The sequence below is a fragment of the Vespula vulgaris genome, chromosome 2, assembly GCF_905475345.1.
Source record: "Vespula vulgaris chromosome 2, iyVesVulg1.1, whole genome shotgun sequence".
Lineage (NCBI taxonomy): Eukaryota > Metazoa > Arthropoda > Insecta > Hymenoptera > Vespidae > Vespula > Vespula vulgaris.
Window position 1 is genome coordinate 18,315,058 of NC_066587.1, and position 19,461 is coordinate 18,334,518.

Consider the following 19,461-nt stretch of genomic DNA (forward strand, 5'->3'; position numbering starts at 1 on the left):
CCAAATTTATCACTCGCCGATCGAATCCAATCGAATTTCTAAACGATCTTTCTATTGTCGACGAGACGACGTATAAATATATATATATATAGGTTCCTGTCCAAACAGAAAAAAAGAAGAAAAAAAACAGAAAAAAAAAAGAATCAATGAACAAAGAAGAAAAATATCATTCTTATCGCAGGAAATACATAGATCGATGAACGTCGAATAAAATCGATCCGATCGGTGGAGATACCGATCGGAAAATAATACTCGTCATTTCTTTACCTCTACATACGTACATATATACATACATATGTATGACAACGACCGAGTTTGTTATTCCTCTTTCTCGTCCGACAAACATCGGATGTCACGAGGGTCGAGCTACGTTCTAGTTTTTATTACATCGAATATCGAAATTATTAAATGACTTTGTCTTATGTATACTCTTTCTCCTTCCCTCCCTCTCCCTCTCTCTACAGCTAATATTGACATCTAGTTAAAAGATCGACTTCGTTTATTTCGAACGAAAGTTACAAGATTTCCTTACTCCGATCGAGCAAGTACAATCATCGTGGCAAGTACGATTTCGAGATATATAGATAGATAGATAGATAGATAGATAGAGACAGAAACAGAGAAAGATAGAGAATAGAAAAAAGAGTGCCAGAAAGAGAAAGAAAGACAGACAGAGACAGAGACAGAGACAGAGAGAGACAGAGAGAGAGAGAGAAAGAGAGAGAAAAGATGCTGGTCGCGTATGGATCGAGCTTCAGAGATGGCAGAGAGCGCGGATCTCTTTGTGCGGTGCGACGGCCGGAGGGTCGTCTTCTTCCTTCTCAAGTCACCCCCCTCCCTCTCACTCCCCTCCGTCGCCACCGCCACCATCACCACCACCATCACCACCACCGCCACCGCCACCGCCACCGCCACCGCCACCGCCATCGCCATCGCCATCGCCACCACCGCCAGCATCCTCGTCTTCTTGGCTCGACCCTTCTTCCTCTCCCCTCGAGTCTGTCCTCTCGCGCGGCCAAGTCATCTCGTTTAGGTCGTGCGAGAGGAGGACGCTGGCGGATGCGAGAAAAGAGAGACGACAGCATCTCTTTCGTTCTATGTCTTTATCTCCATCTTTCTCGCTCTTTCTCTCTTTGCTCGTCGTATGGCAGGATATATGAGTGTTTTATATATATATATATATGTGTGTATATGTATGCGTGTTATGTACGTACGTATGCACGTACTTTGCGTTATATGCACGACCTCCTCTCCTTCTCTTCCATCTCTTATTCTTCTTCTTCTTCTTCTTCTTCTTCTTCTTCTTTTTCTTCTGCCTCGTTCTCTTTTTTTTTCCTCGTTTCCTTCGTATATGTTCATATAACTATATATGGATCTGTGTGTACGTATGATCTATCCATGTGTCATGTACGTATGTGTGCGAAAGCGCAAACGCCCGTGCGGTTCGGTGCACGCGTTTTTGCACGGCGTCGCGCGCCACCGAGTCCGAGTCGGCTACCCGAAGCACTATTACCAAGAGGATCCTGGGCTAAATCGAGTCACGTGACCCGGCTAATCGGCCCTAGCGGGAAACCCGAAGATTACCGAAATCTTACGAGCTTCGGATTCGTCGTCGCCATCGTCGTCATCTTTTTCTTTTTGTTTTTCTTTTTGTTTTTCTTTCGCTTAGATTTCATATGTTCTTTTGTCGATTCGATAAGTAGCATACGACGAGCGTTAATAGATTTTTAATTAATACGTAGCATTCGATTATTTCTAACGAAAACGATCGACGAAAGTGACGAAGATGTAATGATCGTGAATTTTGTAACGACGCGAAACAAATCCAAACGTCGTCCCTTCTTCGTCACGCTTCTCTCTTTCTTTCGTCGACGTTCAACGAGTTCGACGTTACCGTTTTTTCGAGAAACGGAAATTGTGGCGTACCTAAACGCGACGGTAAATTTAGATCACGCGTAATCGACTCGGAGACGAGTTAACGTTGGTAGATCAGCTCGGACAATATTTCGATGAAATCTCGTTTCCGTTCCAGATTTCCTCGATTCTCTCGATATCGATTGATTCTCGATAGAGAACCGTTACAGAATGATCACGAATAACTGTCACCGAACTGATATTTCTACATTGATGGATATGCGTCGAGAGCTTTTGAATTAGTTTTAGAAACAAAGAAAAAAGAAAAAGAAAAGAAAAAATGTTTCGTTAGAATTTACGGATCGAAAAATCGAAATAAGATGAACGCTTAACGACATCTACTCGTTTCATCAACTTAATTTCACGAACTATTTCTATTTGCTTGTATGTAGGTAAAGTTGCTGAACTTATCGCAGTAGGTATCGAAGCGCTCTGCATTACCGATGATATCTCGAAGATATGTATCGTTTCGTTCACCACTTTCCGCTCGTAGCGTATGCGACTTTAGTAGGTGCGGATAAGATATGAACTACAAACGCAATAGGATAATACTACCCCTATCGTATCGGTGTATGAGCTTGTGTAGGTTATACTCTTCTAACGTGTGACCTACGATCGAGAAATCGTATTGTCTACGTAATAAAAATAGTAAAACGTTTGACAAAAGTAAGAAAAAATCATACGTCGGATTATGTTTCTCTAAAGCTGGGTTAACTAGAAAATATTTGTCACTTGTACACACTTTATACTTTTTTGTTTCTAGTTGAACTGGTAGAATTATTTAAGCAGCCACTAATTGGATATTAATTGCGATAGAATACGTAAGATATAATAAAATGGAATGTAAGTAGAATGAAAAATAATATTTTCTTGATATAACGTTTAACTTTTATTTTGTGATATTTTACTTGAAAATATTTATTGTACACGATAGAAGCTGGTCCCGACGCACGCGCGAGTACTCTTATCGCGTACCTGAAAGAAAACAAAAAAAAAATAAAGAGAAAGAGAAAATGAGGATAAGAGAACGAGAAACGCGCGCAAAGTCCCACACTTAACATCTCCACTCGAGAGAAACTGGAATAATTAAACTTTAATAATAAAAATATAAAATATCCTGTTCGCGTAAGCTAAACAAAGTGAGACCTTGGCGCACTTCCTTGTGATCTCGTTTCTGCTTCGTGTATACGTTGATTCGATGCACTTTAACCCTTGTTAATTAAAGTCGTTGGAGAATTACGTCTGTACTTATTGTTAAAACCAAGGCTGACGAGCGGTCTTAAATCGATATACTCGAAATATTGATAATATATTTTAATAGAAAATATTTCTGTTATTAATTATGATTTCAAGCAATATCGATCGTCCAAGTCTCATCGCATGGAGATCGCTGCGTACGTTGGATCCAAATAGAAATATACAAAATATAAAAAATCGCAAATTGTATTATTGTTCGTTAATTCACAAAATTATAATTATTGAACGGATTCAAATGAAAACGCAAAGGAAGGAAAAGAAAGAGAAAAAAAAAGAAAATTCAATTTTCAATTTATAAATCATACTTTTTACGTGATTTACGATACTATTTGCGTGATTATTTAATAAAAATGATTATTTAATATATATATATATATATAAAACATAATGCGTTGAAAGAAAATTAAACGCATAAATATTTCGTCGTATTTATTAATTTCGAAAAGTATGATTTAATACGTAATAAAATTCTCTGAATCTTTTCGAAAAGTTAGTCGCACGATGATATTTCTTTTAACGGGTACAGATAACACGTGCGAAGTTATTAATTACACTCGTTAAACATTAATAAGATGCACTGCGTTATGCAAATATAATAGCTTGAACGTACGAGCGATGCTAATCACAGCGAAGATGTTAACGCGTCGAAGTATCGTGATAAACTAGCACGTTACGCTCAAAGTCGTAGCCCGAGGTCATGAAACTGTTTACTATCGTCGATCGACGTCTAAATCGTGCGGTTATGTTTATTAATGATTTCGTACGTGTATATATATATATATATATATATATATATATATATATATATATATATATATAAGACGTGAAAGAAATTCATTCTATTTGTATCTTCAATGTACATTACGCACAATTATCTTTTAACGTTACAACATATTAATATTAACTTTAAATATTTAATTATTTAGGAAAATGCGAACGAATTGTTTCGTTATCAAATCGTTTCACGATGGTTTCAAGCGAATATATAAACGAAATTGTATATATTTTATATAAATTTTATTTTAATTCTATTTGTTTTTTCTTCTTTTTTTAATTTAATTTTGCTTCGGACAACCAAGGATACGTGATATGCGAATAAATTATCGAGGTATCATTTCTACTGCATAATATGTTTATTTGCGGCTTTTTTAATTTATTTATTTATTTATTTATTTATTTACTTTACTTTATATTATTCTATTGATTAATGTATGTTATTGATTGTACAAGTTACATCGAATAAGGCAACGATACAAGCAGTAGTGGAGTGAAGATAAGACTATAATTTGCATGTTATTTACTTCAAAAAATAGAAATTTATCCTTCTCTTATTCGTATTAACGTTAGAGCGTCCGTAAAATGTAACGATTGCGTTATCTTCATTGTTATTCGATGGTACTGCGAAATCGGAAACTATAAGTAGCACCACATTAAATATGTACAAAAATTTTGATATATTACATGATCCGTTTGTTTGTATGCAGAAGAAATTAATAGAATTATTAACCGAATCCGGAACTCTTTGTTTTTTCTTTCTTTTTTTTTTCTTTGTTGAAGAAATCAATAATACGCCTTTTTAAGGTAACGTGCTACGTCCAACTTAATAAAATAAGTACCGTGCGAAATTGATATTTTACTTATAGCATAGCTGTAATTATTTCAACTTCATTATTCAAGATTGTTATATAATTTATTATCATACATTTTATTATATCGTATTATTTCAATTCGATGAACTTTGGTCTTTGGAAAATTAGATCAAGTTTAATTACAGCCAACTATAAGCAATGAATTGGTTGTATCGCATAGTGAACATATATGTATATATAAGTATACGAGAGATATACGAGACGAAATTTAAAATAGATAAAAGTTGTTTCTGTGCTAACATTTAGAGAATATTTTTTTTTGCACGAGGTTTATTCGTTTACTCGATCTAATCAGAAAGTGTGTACTAAATTGATATATCGCTATTAGCAACCTAATATGGAAAACATTACAGCACAACACAACATTCTTCCATCCTTCGCAAACATACATATTAACTCACACAATGCAATATACACATTTAAGATGACAGCGAAAATAATAAACTTTCTTTAATCGTGAGCAACTATATGATGATAATAATAATGATAATAATAATAATAATAATATTAATAATTATTTTAATAATAATAATAATAATAATAATAATAATAATAATAATAATAATAATAATAATAATAATAATAATAATAATAATAATAATAATAATAATAATAATAATGTGAAAATAATAATTACCAACTTTTGAGAGTCATGGCAATTATTATGGTTTTGCATTTTGAAAATTTATAATCCGTCTATCGTTAACCTCCTACAAGAATCAGAATGATAATCGATAATAAAGTATATTTTTGTTACTATGATATATTAGGTACATGCCCGTTCTACTCGTTTGCCATAGGCAACGTAATTAATTTGTGCCGCTTCCTCTTTACAGGTTCACAAAACAGGATGTACCTGTACGCATGGCACGAAACAGCAACGCCATTAAACATTGATCTGATAATCTTAAGCATACAAAAATAAATTATAATAATGATTGTGTATCTCTGGGCTTACACATGTACAGTGAATACTATGTTTATTATATAATATCTATACCTATATACATATATATATATATGTACATACATATACACACACACACATATATATATAGATATAAATATAGATATAGATATATAAATATATTTTAAAGTATAGAACCCCCCTCTTAATATTTACTCATGATTTGACGGAGTAAAATAAAAATGCTTTTCCATCGTTAACATGCGTCAACGATGCACCTAGGAGAATTGTTAAGTGTCCGTTGCCATTTTGTTGCATCTTTATTTTCTTTTCTTTTTTTTTTTTTATTTCTTTTTCCTTTTTACGTAATAATAATTTATTTAACAGTTTAGAAACAAATAACTTGTAGGAATACTTCTTTCGATTTTATATCTCATTTGACTTAAATCAATGCAAATACTGTCCTGTTTTTTCTACGGATAATTCGGACAAAGACAACGGATGTCTTATGAAGCGTATTTGAATAATAAAGCTTCTCCCAGGCGTCCTTACATTATTAATCGCACCACGACGTCTGCTGGTGTATGCTTTGGCTGCAGTAAATTATCTAGAGAATAAAACGATCAAGATTATTTCATTTCTTTTCTTCTTCTTCTTCTTCTTCTTCTTCTTCTTTTTTCATTGTATTTTATAAAAGATGAAAGGTATTATTGGCCGTTGAAATACTCACCTACGTAGTTTAAACAGTTTTCGTAAATTACAGATTTCTGAAGGCACAAACGACTAGGAGTGACGCTGGGATGGCCCAAAATGGTCGGATCGAGACTGCCGATCCTGTGACTATAAAATAATATGAATCAATAAAAAAAATATTCGAATATTAAATATATATGTAACGTTGATAAAATGTTTACTTACCACCTGCTGCCTTTTCAGAATTATTATCTATAAAATGAATGATATTCTACGTTAATATTTACGATTAGACAATAATTACGTTTACAATTAATAAGACTTTACGTACCATCTGTCGCTTCGTCAGAATTGTGATCTATAAAAAGGATTGATAATTTACATTTAACGGACTCGCCCTTTCGAATCATACCAATAATGGAATATTATTTTATCGACGTATATTCTTACCCCTCATGAATGTGTGTGGAGCAGATGGCTGTGACCATCCAAAGGAATTTCTAGCTACGAGGATCGCTTCGTAAGATCCATCCTCTAGGCCATTGAGAGAATGTTCCACGGTATATTGATTCCCTTGGCCATCTATTACACGTGGCTCGATTTCTCGCCATTCCTTGTCTCCTTTGCGACGATATTTAAGCTTTAAACACATCGAACCATACAAAGTTACCATACGTACATATATATCTTTTTCTATCTTGTCCAAATATTGTTATACACGATAAGATTTGATACACAAAATTATCCCTGCGATTTAAAATAATCAATTTTGCAAGACTCATTAGACTAATTTTACGAGATAAAAGAAAAATTAAATTTCTAAGAAACTAAAAAAGCCGTGGTGTGTACAGTTTGAGAAGAAGAAAAAAAAAAGAAGTTTTGAAAAGGAGTAAGCGATTTTGAAAATCGCTTAGAGGTCTTTGGCTCGTATGTAACACTTGTTAAATACATTTATCAACATACTATGTACTGCGTAATCGGAGAGTAACTTTCGAGACGCCATTTTAAAATAAAACTGTCGTTCTCGTCTCTCATTAACTCGGCTGCGTAGATGGTTGCTTGCGACGGAGCTCCTAAAAAATTAAAAGAAACAAAAAAAAAAAAGAGAAAAGATTAATATTCGCTCGATAATTCTATATAATAATTTCATTAGAAAAGAATAATCTCCCCTCTATCTTCGACGAAAAAAATTTTTTTATATTATGTATGTATATATATATATATATATATATATATATATATGTATATGTATATGAAATTTACCAGTAAGAGAGATGGTCCTGTTAGCTTGACCCAACTCGTTTTTGGCTTGACAGGTGTACTCTCCGAGGTCTTGTTCGGACGTATGCATAATCCTGAGAGTGTATCTTAATTTATTTTCCTTTCGCGAGATCCTTCCTCTCTTTGGTAGTTCTTTCTGATTTTTATACCAAGTCACGTTCGCGGGTGGGTGAGCGTGAACGATACACGTGATCTCTGACTCGACGCCGGCACCTGTGTGTACAATTTCACGTTCCACCTCGATCTCCGGTGCGTCTAAGTCCAAAGGGAAAAAGAAAGAAAGTTAGAGGGGGGAAAAAAAAAAGAAAAGTTTTATTCGCATTAAAAACATTATGAAAAGGTAGTTAAAATCAAAAAAAAAAAAAAAAAAGAAAAAGGAAAGGAAAATAAGATTCCATTGTACTAACAATAAACGATGAGATTAATGGCAGAATGCGGTGGATTGTCCATGCCGTTGTCGGCTAAACATTGATATATACCGACATCGTGTCTTCCAACTTTGTATATGGTAATGTAATCACTATGGATCATCGTATGTTTGTCGTTGTGTAATTTTTTAGTCTGGAACGCAACGAATACGATATAATATAATATATATATATATATATATATAATATATAAATGTATGTATGTATATATAAATCGATATGACGGAGAATTATAAATACAACAAATTGACAAAAGAGTAAGTTTCTAAATGATTATAAAAATCAATTACTCGAAACTATAATCCTTCCTACAAGACTCGTTTAAAATCTGAGTAAATCTCAAGGAAGAATAAATTGATTTTGAACTTTTGAATTTGGAAACTTTTACGATCAATGGTTTAACAATTTTTTATCGTGCCTGTATAATAAAAGATGAAATTATTTCTGTAATTAATTAATTCGATAATACCTTATGATACCACTTCATTTCCATCGGGGGTGGTTGGACTTTGGTGTGACAACCCAAGGTAATGTTTTGACCTTGTTTGACCTCTACCTTATTCGATGGAGTGACGTATATTATTGGTACCGAAGATGACGTAGATATCGTCGACAATGACGATACAGTCGTAACCGATGGCGATCTATCGTTAGGAGGGTCGACGAGTAATCTGTGCGTGATCGTAATAGGTTTATCACTGAGAATACTGCAGGAATAATTGTCGGATGTGTCGTTAACCGTCGTATTGTAGATCACCAAGCTGTTATCCGCTGTTCTAACGATTCTATTCTTATCCTGCGTCAGAGCGTTATCGTCGCTGTAGAGAAACTCGTCGTCCTTTTTCCATACGACCGCAAAAGAATCTGAAAAAAAAAAAAAAATTCATCGTTGTATATTATCGCGATTGTTATCGTCATAAGGTTTACAATTACGATTACAATTAACGCGTATAAACATTTACTTTATTATCAAAAATCGTTCATTCATGTTCGAACCGAAATTATTCCAACGAAATTTTATAATTTATCGGCGAATCGGAAAATAGTGGTGATTTTGAAGAGTATAACGTTATTAATGAAAAATTATAAACATTAATAATTCGTTAATTTTTTTTATAGAGATATAAATAATATCTCAAGGATTTAAACTGGTTAAAAGGAAAAGAATCTTTCTTCTTTCTTTCTTTCTTTTTTTGTTTTACACGAACCTGCATTCGACGTCAGACAAGGCAAAGTAACGGTAGTTCCAGATCGTACGCGTTTACTCTCCGGATTCGATTTAATTTGTGGTGGTTCCTCGATGGTATCCGGAGTATCACTTTCGTCGTCGTTTTGAGAATAATCATCGCTGTCATCGGCCTGTGCGTCATCGTTGTAATCGACATCTTCGAAGCTCTTCGATGACGGTTTACACCAGCCTGAAATCAATGGTAAAAGATATAAACGTATTCGGACGTAAGATATCTGATTGAAGATAGAAGAATCGTTACAATGAAATCAAATTCGAAGTATTCAAATTTGCGATATATATACGATCGTGACCCGTTCTCGGCTCTCGGCACAGATTTGATTACGCAGAAGGCACGAAACGATTCGTTTACCAAATACCACGAACCGGCTGCACGAAGTTGAAATTAGATTTCTAGTCCACGTACGCCAGCCTGATTTCAGGACAGCCTGTGTATAAGCACATCAGAGATTCTAATAATACACGACGACGACTAGAAAGAGCAAGAGGAAGAGAGAGAGAGAGAGAGAGAGAGAGTACCATAGCCAACCCTTGCCTCAACAATGGCTGCCTTCCTCTTTTATCCATCTCTCAACGATTTATTTCCACACGTTAGGTGAACAAGGTGATCGGCCAAATAAAAATGTATAAATCCTATCAAAGATGACCAAGAAGATATGAAGTAAGAGGTTCCACGCCTCTCAGCGGGTTGTTCGTGTCTATGCTCGGTTTAGCCTCGTTTTTCTTTTTTTTTTTTAAGGTTCGCCGTTTCTAACTAAGCTACGCTACTACTAAGGCGGCGACGACTACCGTGTTGTACGATTTTTAGATCATTGGCCGAACCACACCCTCGACAAAAAATGGGTTGCACTAGTTGCCAACCCCTTGGTTCTCTAGTCTCTTTCTTTTATATATATATAAACACATGTACACTTACGTACGTATATATTTGTCATTCCACGACATCGAGTCGCCACACATTAACACTATTACCTAGAACCTCTTATCGCAAGGTATAGGAATATACATAATTATGCATACTCTAGGCAATCTCGCATGACCTATCGGAGTAAATGAAAAATGTTGAAACATCCCTCTATATACGACAATATAGTCTAGAAACACACACACGTATATATATGCATGTAATCTCGATGGAAAAATTAATTGCTTGAAAATAATACTATACGTACGTACACATGAAATACGATATATTAAGAACACATCGACATCATCGAATCGTTCGTTAAAACGATCATTTATAATATACACTTAACATTACTCTCGAAGAATAATAGTTGGAGATAATATTTGATCAAATAATATACAGAAGCAGGCTATGAATCCGGGCTAATGGTCAGTCAGCTTTTACTACTACATACAACTACATAGGCCAGCTTCCAATTAGCTAGCAACCCCACAAGTCCCTTAGCAACGACCTAGCTTTTATCCACGTGGAAGGCGCCATGGTGTCCCATAGCTTAATCCACTTTCACCCTGAACGGTCTATAGACTATTTCACTCAGGATACATGTTATCCGCCGGAAGAACGTCCATTTTTCTCTCTTTTTTTTTTGTTGTTGTTTCCCTTCTATGTCTCTATGCGGTCATGTATTAACCAAAAAAAAAAAAAAAGACAAAGAGAATGAAAGGGATTGTACGATCATAAGAACTCTATCGATCGGCCATTAATCTCGTCGAACGTATTATCTATCCAACGAAAAACTTAGACATTTCGTCTAAACGCAACATCCCTTTGTCTGACAAAATGATCAAATGAAAGGACTAAGACAATCTATTTAGCAACAGAGTTAGGATGACCTAATTTTTCTATGTAACGAATTGAACACACAAAGGTGTGGTTTCTCGACCGATTCATTCGATATATCAGGATATTCGTGACGACCTTGTTTCGTATATCTTTTTCTTTTTTTTCTAAATCTTTCCTATTGTCTCTTTTTCTTTTCTCTGTTTTTTTTTATTATTCTCTCCTCTCTTTTTTTTTTCATTCATCACACCTCACTTCCCAAGTAATAAATTATTTCGACGACAAGGGAAAACAATTTCCTGTATATGATGGGATCACGTATGATCGAATCGTCAGCCATCGTTAGCATTTACGATGGAACGAGTACGAAGAGTTAATTGCGAAAGGATGAAGAACGTGTCTCCATTATTTTGTTTGCGCGCGCGCGTGTGTGTGCGTGTCTTTTTTTTTTCTTTTATTTTGTTTGTCATTCGTTTCTTTTTTCTTCTTCTTCTTCTTTATTTTTTCCTTTTCTTTTGATCAAATAAAAAAAAAAAAGGACGAAGACGCAAAGTATGCGTGACGAACGTGCAAAGGAGACATAACGGACGTGATCAAAAACCGCAAACTTTATTTTGCATTAGGCACACGACGCTAGGCCGATACCGATGATGTCACAGGCTGTAATACAGACTGTAGACGACGATCAACGAAAAGAATAAAAGAAAGGGAGAAAAGAAAAACAAAAAAAGGAAAAGAAAAACAACCTTTGCTACCAACAGCTCGGCTATCCCACGGACACGTCATCCTTTCCCAAAGAATGGGGGAGAGAAAGAGAGAGAGAGACAGATATGCACGCATATTTTCGTATGATTCGTTTGCTACATAGCAACGTGGTTATAAGATGTAACTTCTTCTCGTTCACAGTTTCTTCTCAGTTTAATATAGGAAAGTGCATAAATCAAAATAAACGATAGTAGAAATTCTACGTTTCCATTCAAATATGACGAATTTAATCTGGTTATACGAGATGGGAGAAACCTGTGACCGAGATACGATATTATCTCGAATTTTCGAATAGATAACCTGGATTAGAGAATTAGAAATTATATGTATATATGTGCGTGTATGTATGTATGTATGTATGTAGATAATTTTAATAAAATAAATTTGTCTTTCTAATTTGTCCTTTTCTTATTCTTTTCTTTTTTAATTATTTACGAGAATGATTCGAAAGTTTGGCTCTTTTAATTTAATACTTAATAATAATTTTATGTATAAATAGTAATTATATTTAATTTAATATTTAATATAAATTTTATGTATATATATACGAGTATAAATATAGTAAGAATTAAGTTAATCATTACAAAGAAATACGATAAAAATAATAGAGGAAGGGAACTGCCAAAAAAAAAAAAAAAGAAAAAGATACGATCCACAAAATTCTTAACGTCCCAGATGTAGGTAAGTAAGCGTCATCTCGCGTTATCTCGAGAGGTCCAAGATATGCATGTATTATTTTAGTATATATATATATATATACATACACATACATATACACACATATATATATATCCGGTGCGTTACAAACGGTCAGCCGTTGGATCACATAAATCACAGGACAAATCGTAAATTCTAACCGCGTTCTGTACGTTGTACGTATATATGCACATGTATGTGTGTACCTTGAAAATGTCAAAGTGCAGACAATTATGACTTTTCCGCTGTCCATTTCGAGAACTAGAAATAGATAATTTTAAACTTAGACATCCTGTCTTATACTTTTACTCGCTTATTTGTTTACTTATTTGTTTGTTTGTTTATTTATTTGCTTGCTTGCTCGCTTGCTTGAACGATTTTGATAAAATAAAATTAATATTTTTATAATAGAAATGACATAATAGTATTAGAACACGTAAGCTAACCAGAACGCTTTATCATCGGTCAAAAATTATTTCGATGTATGTACGAACCAACTTATTTTTACACGATTCGTCACAGACCCTGAGGATATACATGCACAAACACACACATACACATATATATGTACACACATAGAAATGCATGCATACGTTATGCGTGTCGAGTAACCAATAATACGAGAAATCTCGTTATAGAGAGAGAGAGAGAGAGAGAGAAAGAGAGGATTATACGTTTGCGGTAAAGATATTTGCGTATTTTCCAAAGCGTCCATTTGCCAATAAAACGATCTTTTCTCTTTAACTTTGGTTAGACCAACCAGTCTCTATAATAAAATAAAATATTTCTGGCCTTCGACGAAGTATTATTTACAACCCAACGTATTAAAATAAGATCATCGCCTCTCTCCTTCTCTCTCTCTCTCTCTCTCTCTCTCTAACTTTATCCTTCGCTTCGAAGTAGCAGATACAAATGGCAGCGAAAGGAGGATCTCCTTACAATATTTATCCAAAGGGGACTTGAATCTCCGATCGAGAAAGGGATTCTGGGTGCAAGGCGATCAACGTTTTGATCTAAATTTAGCCATCTCTTTTTCCAAGAGAATATTTTCGCTTGCCGATCAAACGAAAAGCACTTTTCTTTTCTTTCTCTTCTTCTTCTTCTTCTTCTTTTTCTTTTTATTCCTCGTTTTTCTTCATATTCTAGTAGAGAGGAAGAACTGTAATTTTTATTTGCAATTTGTTCGCAATCTTGATTTTTTCACTTTTATTTTGTTTTCTCCTTTTCACATCTTCTTCTCTTATCTCTTGTATCCTTCTTTATTTTTTCTTTCTCGTTTCTTTTCATAACAGAAAATATTAGGCAGGAACGTGTACATTAAGACGAAACTAAGAAGAGGAAAGATCTCTCGAGAATTCTTTTTCTTATCGATCGTATCACTTTAACCCCCTCTACCCCTCTCCTCCACCCTTCTGCTTCTCCCCCTTCTTTCTAGCATCATAAAACTTTCTCGTCTTTGTTTGTTCCGGGAAACTTTTTTTTTTTACCTTCAAAACTCGCCCCCATTTTCTTCTTCTTCTTTTTCTTTTTCTTTTTCTTCTCCACCTCTTTATTCTTCGCCCTTCTTCACTGCCACCATGATGGGAAAAGTAATCTTCTCTTGGAAGGATAATCGTGAAATTTCACGGACATTTTTCATTTCTTTAAAGTTTTCTCACGATCAAATGTTTCGAGTCGCTTCACGAGATGAACAGTAATCCTTGATCAACTTTCTTTTTTTTCTTTTTCATATTTTAGGTTTGATTGTATGGGAGATCGCGACCAAAGTTTACAAACGATTTTTGACAATCAATCTTCTTTAGTACATCTTCTTTTTCGAGAGCGTTTTTTCTCTCTCTTTTTTTTTTTTTGGCGAATCGCGAAACTACAAACAAGGCTAGTAAAATTCTCCAATTTTCAGATTTTCAAAAATCAACGTACGTCATTTTTTTCGAGAACGTTTCTTTTTTTCTTTTTCTATTTTTATTTCCTTTTTTTTTTTTTGTCAAATCGTGAAACTACAAACAAGCCTAGAAACATTTTCACGTTTCGAAGAAACAAATTAGCTTTGAAAATTAGCTTTGGAAAAGATCAATCGATTAGGTACTCTTGACCAACCTGTGAAAGAACTATGTTCTTTCCTTCTTTACTTTGTTTTCGATGCATGAAAATTCTAAGAGGTGGAATGAATATACGCATAATATTTCGATTCAGAAGGGTTTAGAAAAAGCCTTCGAAAGGCTGAGCTCGTCAGCCTTCTCCGATGGATCGGGAATGCTGAATGAGTGACGTCAGCCATCGCATTCTCTCACGCCTTAATGGTTATTATTGCCAGGAGGTACGCACTCTTATTTTCCTCCTCCTCCTCCTCCTCCTTCTCCTTTTCTTCTTTGCTTCGAATATACAATCGCGAGTAAAACAAGTGCATGTGTGTGTTCTCTCTAAAGAACATTGAACATTTTCTCTTGTTACTAATAACTATTAGAAAGTTTCGACTCGTTTGAATAATTATTCGTAATCTAATTTTTTTTGTAAACGTTGAATTTTTTTGTTTTCTTGTGTGTGTGTGTGTGTTTTTTTTTCTACAAAAATAGACTACACTAATCATTACGTTTTATCATAATTCTATAATATTTTTCTTCTATTTTTTATACGTGTAAAAATGACACCGATGATTTCGATGTGATATTAATTTATTGATTAAATATAGGTTAAACAAATAAGATAATTGCATAGTCCTTTGATAGTTGTGGATCTTAAAAAAAAGTAACAATGCAATTACTTGTTTCATTTCGTAAATATTATGAAGACGTGGGTAAAATATTAATTACCGAAAGAAAATAGTGTATATGTGGGAATGCGTGTAATTGTCTTAACAAAATTAGAATTATCAAACTTCGACGTAATTTATATTTTATAAATATAATAGAAGAATTCGGATTAAAAATTCATTATCAAAATGAAAGAAATAAAGCGCCTGTACGAAGATATTTACTTACAAATGCCATAACAAAATTAGAACTATATAAAACTACGACGTAATATACATGTTATAAATATAATAGAAGAATTCAGATTAAAAATTCATTATCGAAAGAAAACACGTGTAACTACAGAGATAGACAAAATTAATAATACATATGTAATCAGAATATAGAATATACGATGCACATAATCAATCAGTAAGTGTCGTTATATTTAAATCATTATAAATAAACCATTATAAATAACCAATCAGTAATTTCGTTATATAAATATAACGAAAAATTCGGATTAAAGATTCATTATCGAAAGAAAATACGTGTAACTACAGAGATAGACAAAATTAATAATACATATGTAATCAGAATATAGAATATACGATGCACATAATCAATCAGTAAGTGTCGTTATATTTAAATCATTATAAATAAACCATTATAAATAACCAATCAGTAATTTCGTTATATAAATATAACGAAAAATTCGGATTAAAGATTCATTATCGAAAGAAAATACGTGTAACTACAGAGATAGACAAAATTAATAATACATATGTAATCAGAATATAGAATATACGATGCACATAATCAATCAGTAAGTGTCGTTATATTTAAATCATTATAAATAAACCATTATAAATAACCAATCAGTAATTTCGTTATATAAATATAACGAAAAATTCGGATTAAAGATTCATTATCGAAAGAAAATACGTGTAACTACAGAGATAGACAAAATTAATAATACATATGTAATCAGAATATAGAATATACGATGCACATAATCAATCAGTAAGTGTCGTTATATTTAAATCATTATAAATAAACCATTATAAATAACCAAGCAGTAATTTCGTTATATAAATATAACGAAAAATTCGGATTAAAAATTCATTATCGAAAGAAAATACGTGTAACTACAGAGATAGACAAAATTAATAATACATATGTAATCAGAATATAGAATATACGATGCAAATAACCAATCAGTAAGTGTCGGAAGACGGATAATAAAACTAGGGAGTGCCATTGCCCGAATTCAATCGCGTTGTATGCTGTATGCTGTGTACGTATGGGAGCGTGTATATGCATGTGTGCACGTGGAAGGCCTAAAAAACGCAGCTTCGTGCCGCTCCTCCTCCTCCTCCTCCTCCTCCTCCTCCTCCTCCTTCACCCTCTCTACCTCCTTCACCTCCTCCTCCTCTTCTTCCTCCTTCAACCACCACCTCCACCAGCACCTCTTCTTTTAGTGCGCGGTCTGAATCACAGAGGAGACCGATGCCCGATACAAAGAGGATATTTAAGCGGCGCGAGCCGCCCTTTGATACGTCCAACTCGAGAGGAAGGAAAGTCAAGAGGGAAAGAGAGAGAGAGAGAGAGAGAGAGAGAGAGAGAGAGAAAGGGGAGGAGAAATCATCTCAATGACGGATTCATTTGACTTTTTTATGAGTTTTTTACTTTTCCAACTTCTTCGATCTTCCTTTAACTTTTTTCTTACATCTTTTTTTATTTCGATTATTATTACGATTATTATTATAGTAATTATATATCAATCGAAATATAAGATGAACGGATCGGACATAATTATGACACTTTATAATTTCTAATTTAAATGTCAAATATAATTTAAATTATAACATAACATTTAAATAATTTATTAATATAATTATAATTCGAAATAGACGATTACTTTGACTTTTCGACGCTCGAGGTACTAAGGAATTTTTCGAAAGGAATAAAAAGCGACGGCCGTTGTTCTTTGTTACTTCGTTATTACGAAATTAAATGACGTTAAAAATACTGTAGAATTACAAAACGAACGCTTTTAAAAATTGACAGATTCTATCAAAATAGCCCGAGTAGGTTTTATCGTTTAATAAATGAATTACGTTTGAACAACACCTTGTATATACATATATTATATATATCTACCTATACGATAGTAAGAAAATTATATTTTAGAACCGGAAATCTTTCATCCTATAGTATACTTTTTCTTCCAATATACACATTCATATCTCTCTCTCTCTCTCTCTCTCTCTCTCTCTCTTTCCGTTTGATCTTCATAACGAAGAAGTATAGAACGTACGCACATATATGCATCCATCCATCCATACATACATAAACGAATTCTATTGCGTAATTCTCACGACTACTCTTCTCTAGTTTAGCTAGTAGTCTAGCAGACGTGGATGAACGATTCGAATCCGTTATTGCGCGAGCAGTTCGCTAACTCGAAAATAACCTTGCTCTCGAGCAGTCTGCAAGGGATATAACGTTGAAGGAAAGAGAAAGAGACACGCATATACACACACATACGCATAGAGAAATAGAGAGAGACAGAGAGACAGAGAGAGAGAGAGAAAGAGAGAAATAGCAAAAGGGACACGACATTGAAATTGGCTCGAAGCCAAACGGGAAGATAACGTAGGAGCACAGATGCCGTTGGTGCTGATGCCTCCTTTGCTTTGGGTGTAAGAACCTCCGTTGGCCCAGGGTTCCTTTCGAGGGTCTCTCGCGTACTACGTACCAGATTTTTATTAACTCCAGGGGGTGCCTGATTTAGACACCGACGCCATCGGCGAAAACATACACTCCGAACGAATACTCTTCTCTAAACGTTTCAACATTTTCTTTCGAAAAAATTACTTTTCATATAGCTCGATATATCTATCTATTCGATTTGTTTCGATATCTAATCACGTATGTATTCCGTTCTTTTTATTCCCGTCGAGATATTCAATTTTCATGAAATTCGTCTCAAGGATCAATATATACACGTACATTTTTATATATTATTTTTATTAACAATTTGTTTATTTATGGATACGTTTATAAGACGAACGTTTTTTGTACGATCGAGTATTATACTGTACAGGTGATTAATGAATAAATGAACGAATGAATGAATAGTTATAACGTTTAGTAAATATATAGATATGTGTGTGTGTGTGTGAATTCATACAAAAGAAAAAGATATTAAATACGTGACTCACGATGATGTCATTATAGCCGAACGTTTATTCTCGTTGTAGTCATATTTGGTAAGAAGTTGATAACTCTCGATGATAAAATGCGAATAAGTGAGAAAAGAGAAAGTAAAGAGAGGAGAAAAAGAAAAAGGAAAAGAAAAAAGGACGAAACAGAACAAAAAAATAAGAAAAATAGAAAGAAAAAAGAGATTTATTATATTCTCTTTCTTGAGTGAGTTAGGAAGAAACATTTGATTTAGTAATCTACGGAGTTAGGCAAGCTTCATCATACCGAGAGCTCTTGCACCTTATCGTTGTTATTATACGTGCTCGCGTAAGCAGGATGTGGTGTAATTATTCGTTGGCCGCATAGTACTCATCTTACGTGAGTAGGCGAATGTCAACAATTTATCTTCCATCGTGTAAACGTGCGACGATGACGATGACGATTACAATGACGATGACGAGTACGAACTCGTGCGTCAATGTTAAAAAAAAAGTGAAAGTACTCGTGGGGGAGGCTCGAGTCTCTCTGATCCAATCAAAATTAACATACATACATATGTAACTACGTGTTACGAAGTTCTTTGGATAAATCGTATAATCGATGAATCAATGAACGTCGATCGTTTGATTTGTAAAGTGCGAAGGACAGGGCCGCATTAACCATAAGGCATAAATTGGAGATTCATTTTTTTATGAGGGTTAAAGAAGAGAAGATTATGTTACGTGGTTTCAAAAATAATCAAGAAGGTAAAAAAAATTTAAAAAAAAAAAGAAAAGAAAGAAAGAAAGAAGCGTATAACGAATTTGATTAATTGAAATAAGCTTGTTCTTTCGACGCCACTTTATTAGGATGTTTGCGTTTACAATTAGGGCCCTCAAAGATATAAATGCGGCGGTCCTGGTTAAAAGACTCTCGTCGATTCTTGAAAAGTTTTTA

At 34.0% G+C, this 19,461-nt stretch overlaps 1 protein-coding gene and 1 long non-coding RNA gene across 2 annotated transcripts in view; one reads left to right on the forward strand and one right to left on the reverse strand.

Moving 5' to 3' along the window:
* The first annotated feature begins 2,478 nt into the window (after nucleotides 1-2,478).
* LOC127072585 (uncharacterized) lies at nucleotides 2,479-2,980 on the forward strand. The gene is made up of 3 exons (XR_007785533.1): nucleotides 2,479-2,580; nucleotides 2,678-2,757; nucleotides 2,849-2,980. It is a non-coding gene; the product is annotated as an uncharacterized LOC127072585 (long non-coding RNA).
* Nucleotides 2,981-4,284: 1,304 nt separating this feature from the next.
* LOC127072567 (protein CEPU-1-like) overlaps nucleotides 4,285-19,461 on the reverse strand; it is a 67,985-nt gene continuing 52,808 nt past the window's right edge. Inside the window, exons 3-12 of the mRNA XM_051013078.1 lie at nucleotides 9,338-9,547; nucleotides 8,599-8,993; nucleotides 8,109-8,262; nucleotides 7,684-7,956; nucleotides 7,384-7,493; nucleotides 6,871-7,060; nucleotides 6,752-6,778; nucleotides 6,646-6,672; nucleotides 6,458-6,567; nucleotides 4,285-6,334 (exon numbers count right to left, since the gene is read on the reverse strand). Of these exons, the coding sequence (XP_050869035.1) occupies nucleotides 6,485-6,567; nucleotides 6,646-6,672; nucleotides 6,752-6,778; nucleotides 6,871-7,060; nucleotides 7,384-7,493; nucleotides 7,684-7,956; nucleotides 8,109-8,262; nucleotides 8,599-8,993; nucleotides 9,338-9,547 (1,469 nt within the window). The 3' untranslated portion in view covers nucleotides 4,285-6,334; nucleotides 6,458-6,484. The remainder of the gene's footprint in view (nucleotides 6,335-6,457; nucleotides 6,568-6,645; nucleotides 6,673-6,751; nucleotides 6,779-6,870; nucleotides 7,061-7,383; nucleotides 7,494-7,683; nucleotides 7,957-8,108; nucleotides 8,263-8,598; nucleotides 8,994-9,337; nucleotides 9,548-19,461) is intronic.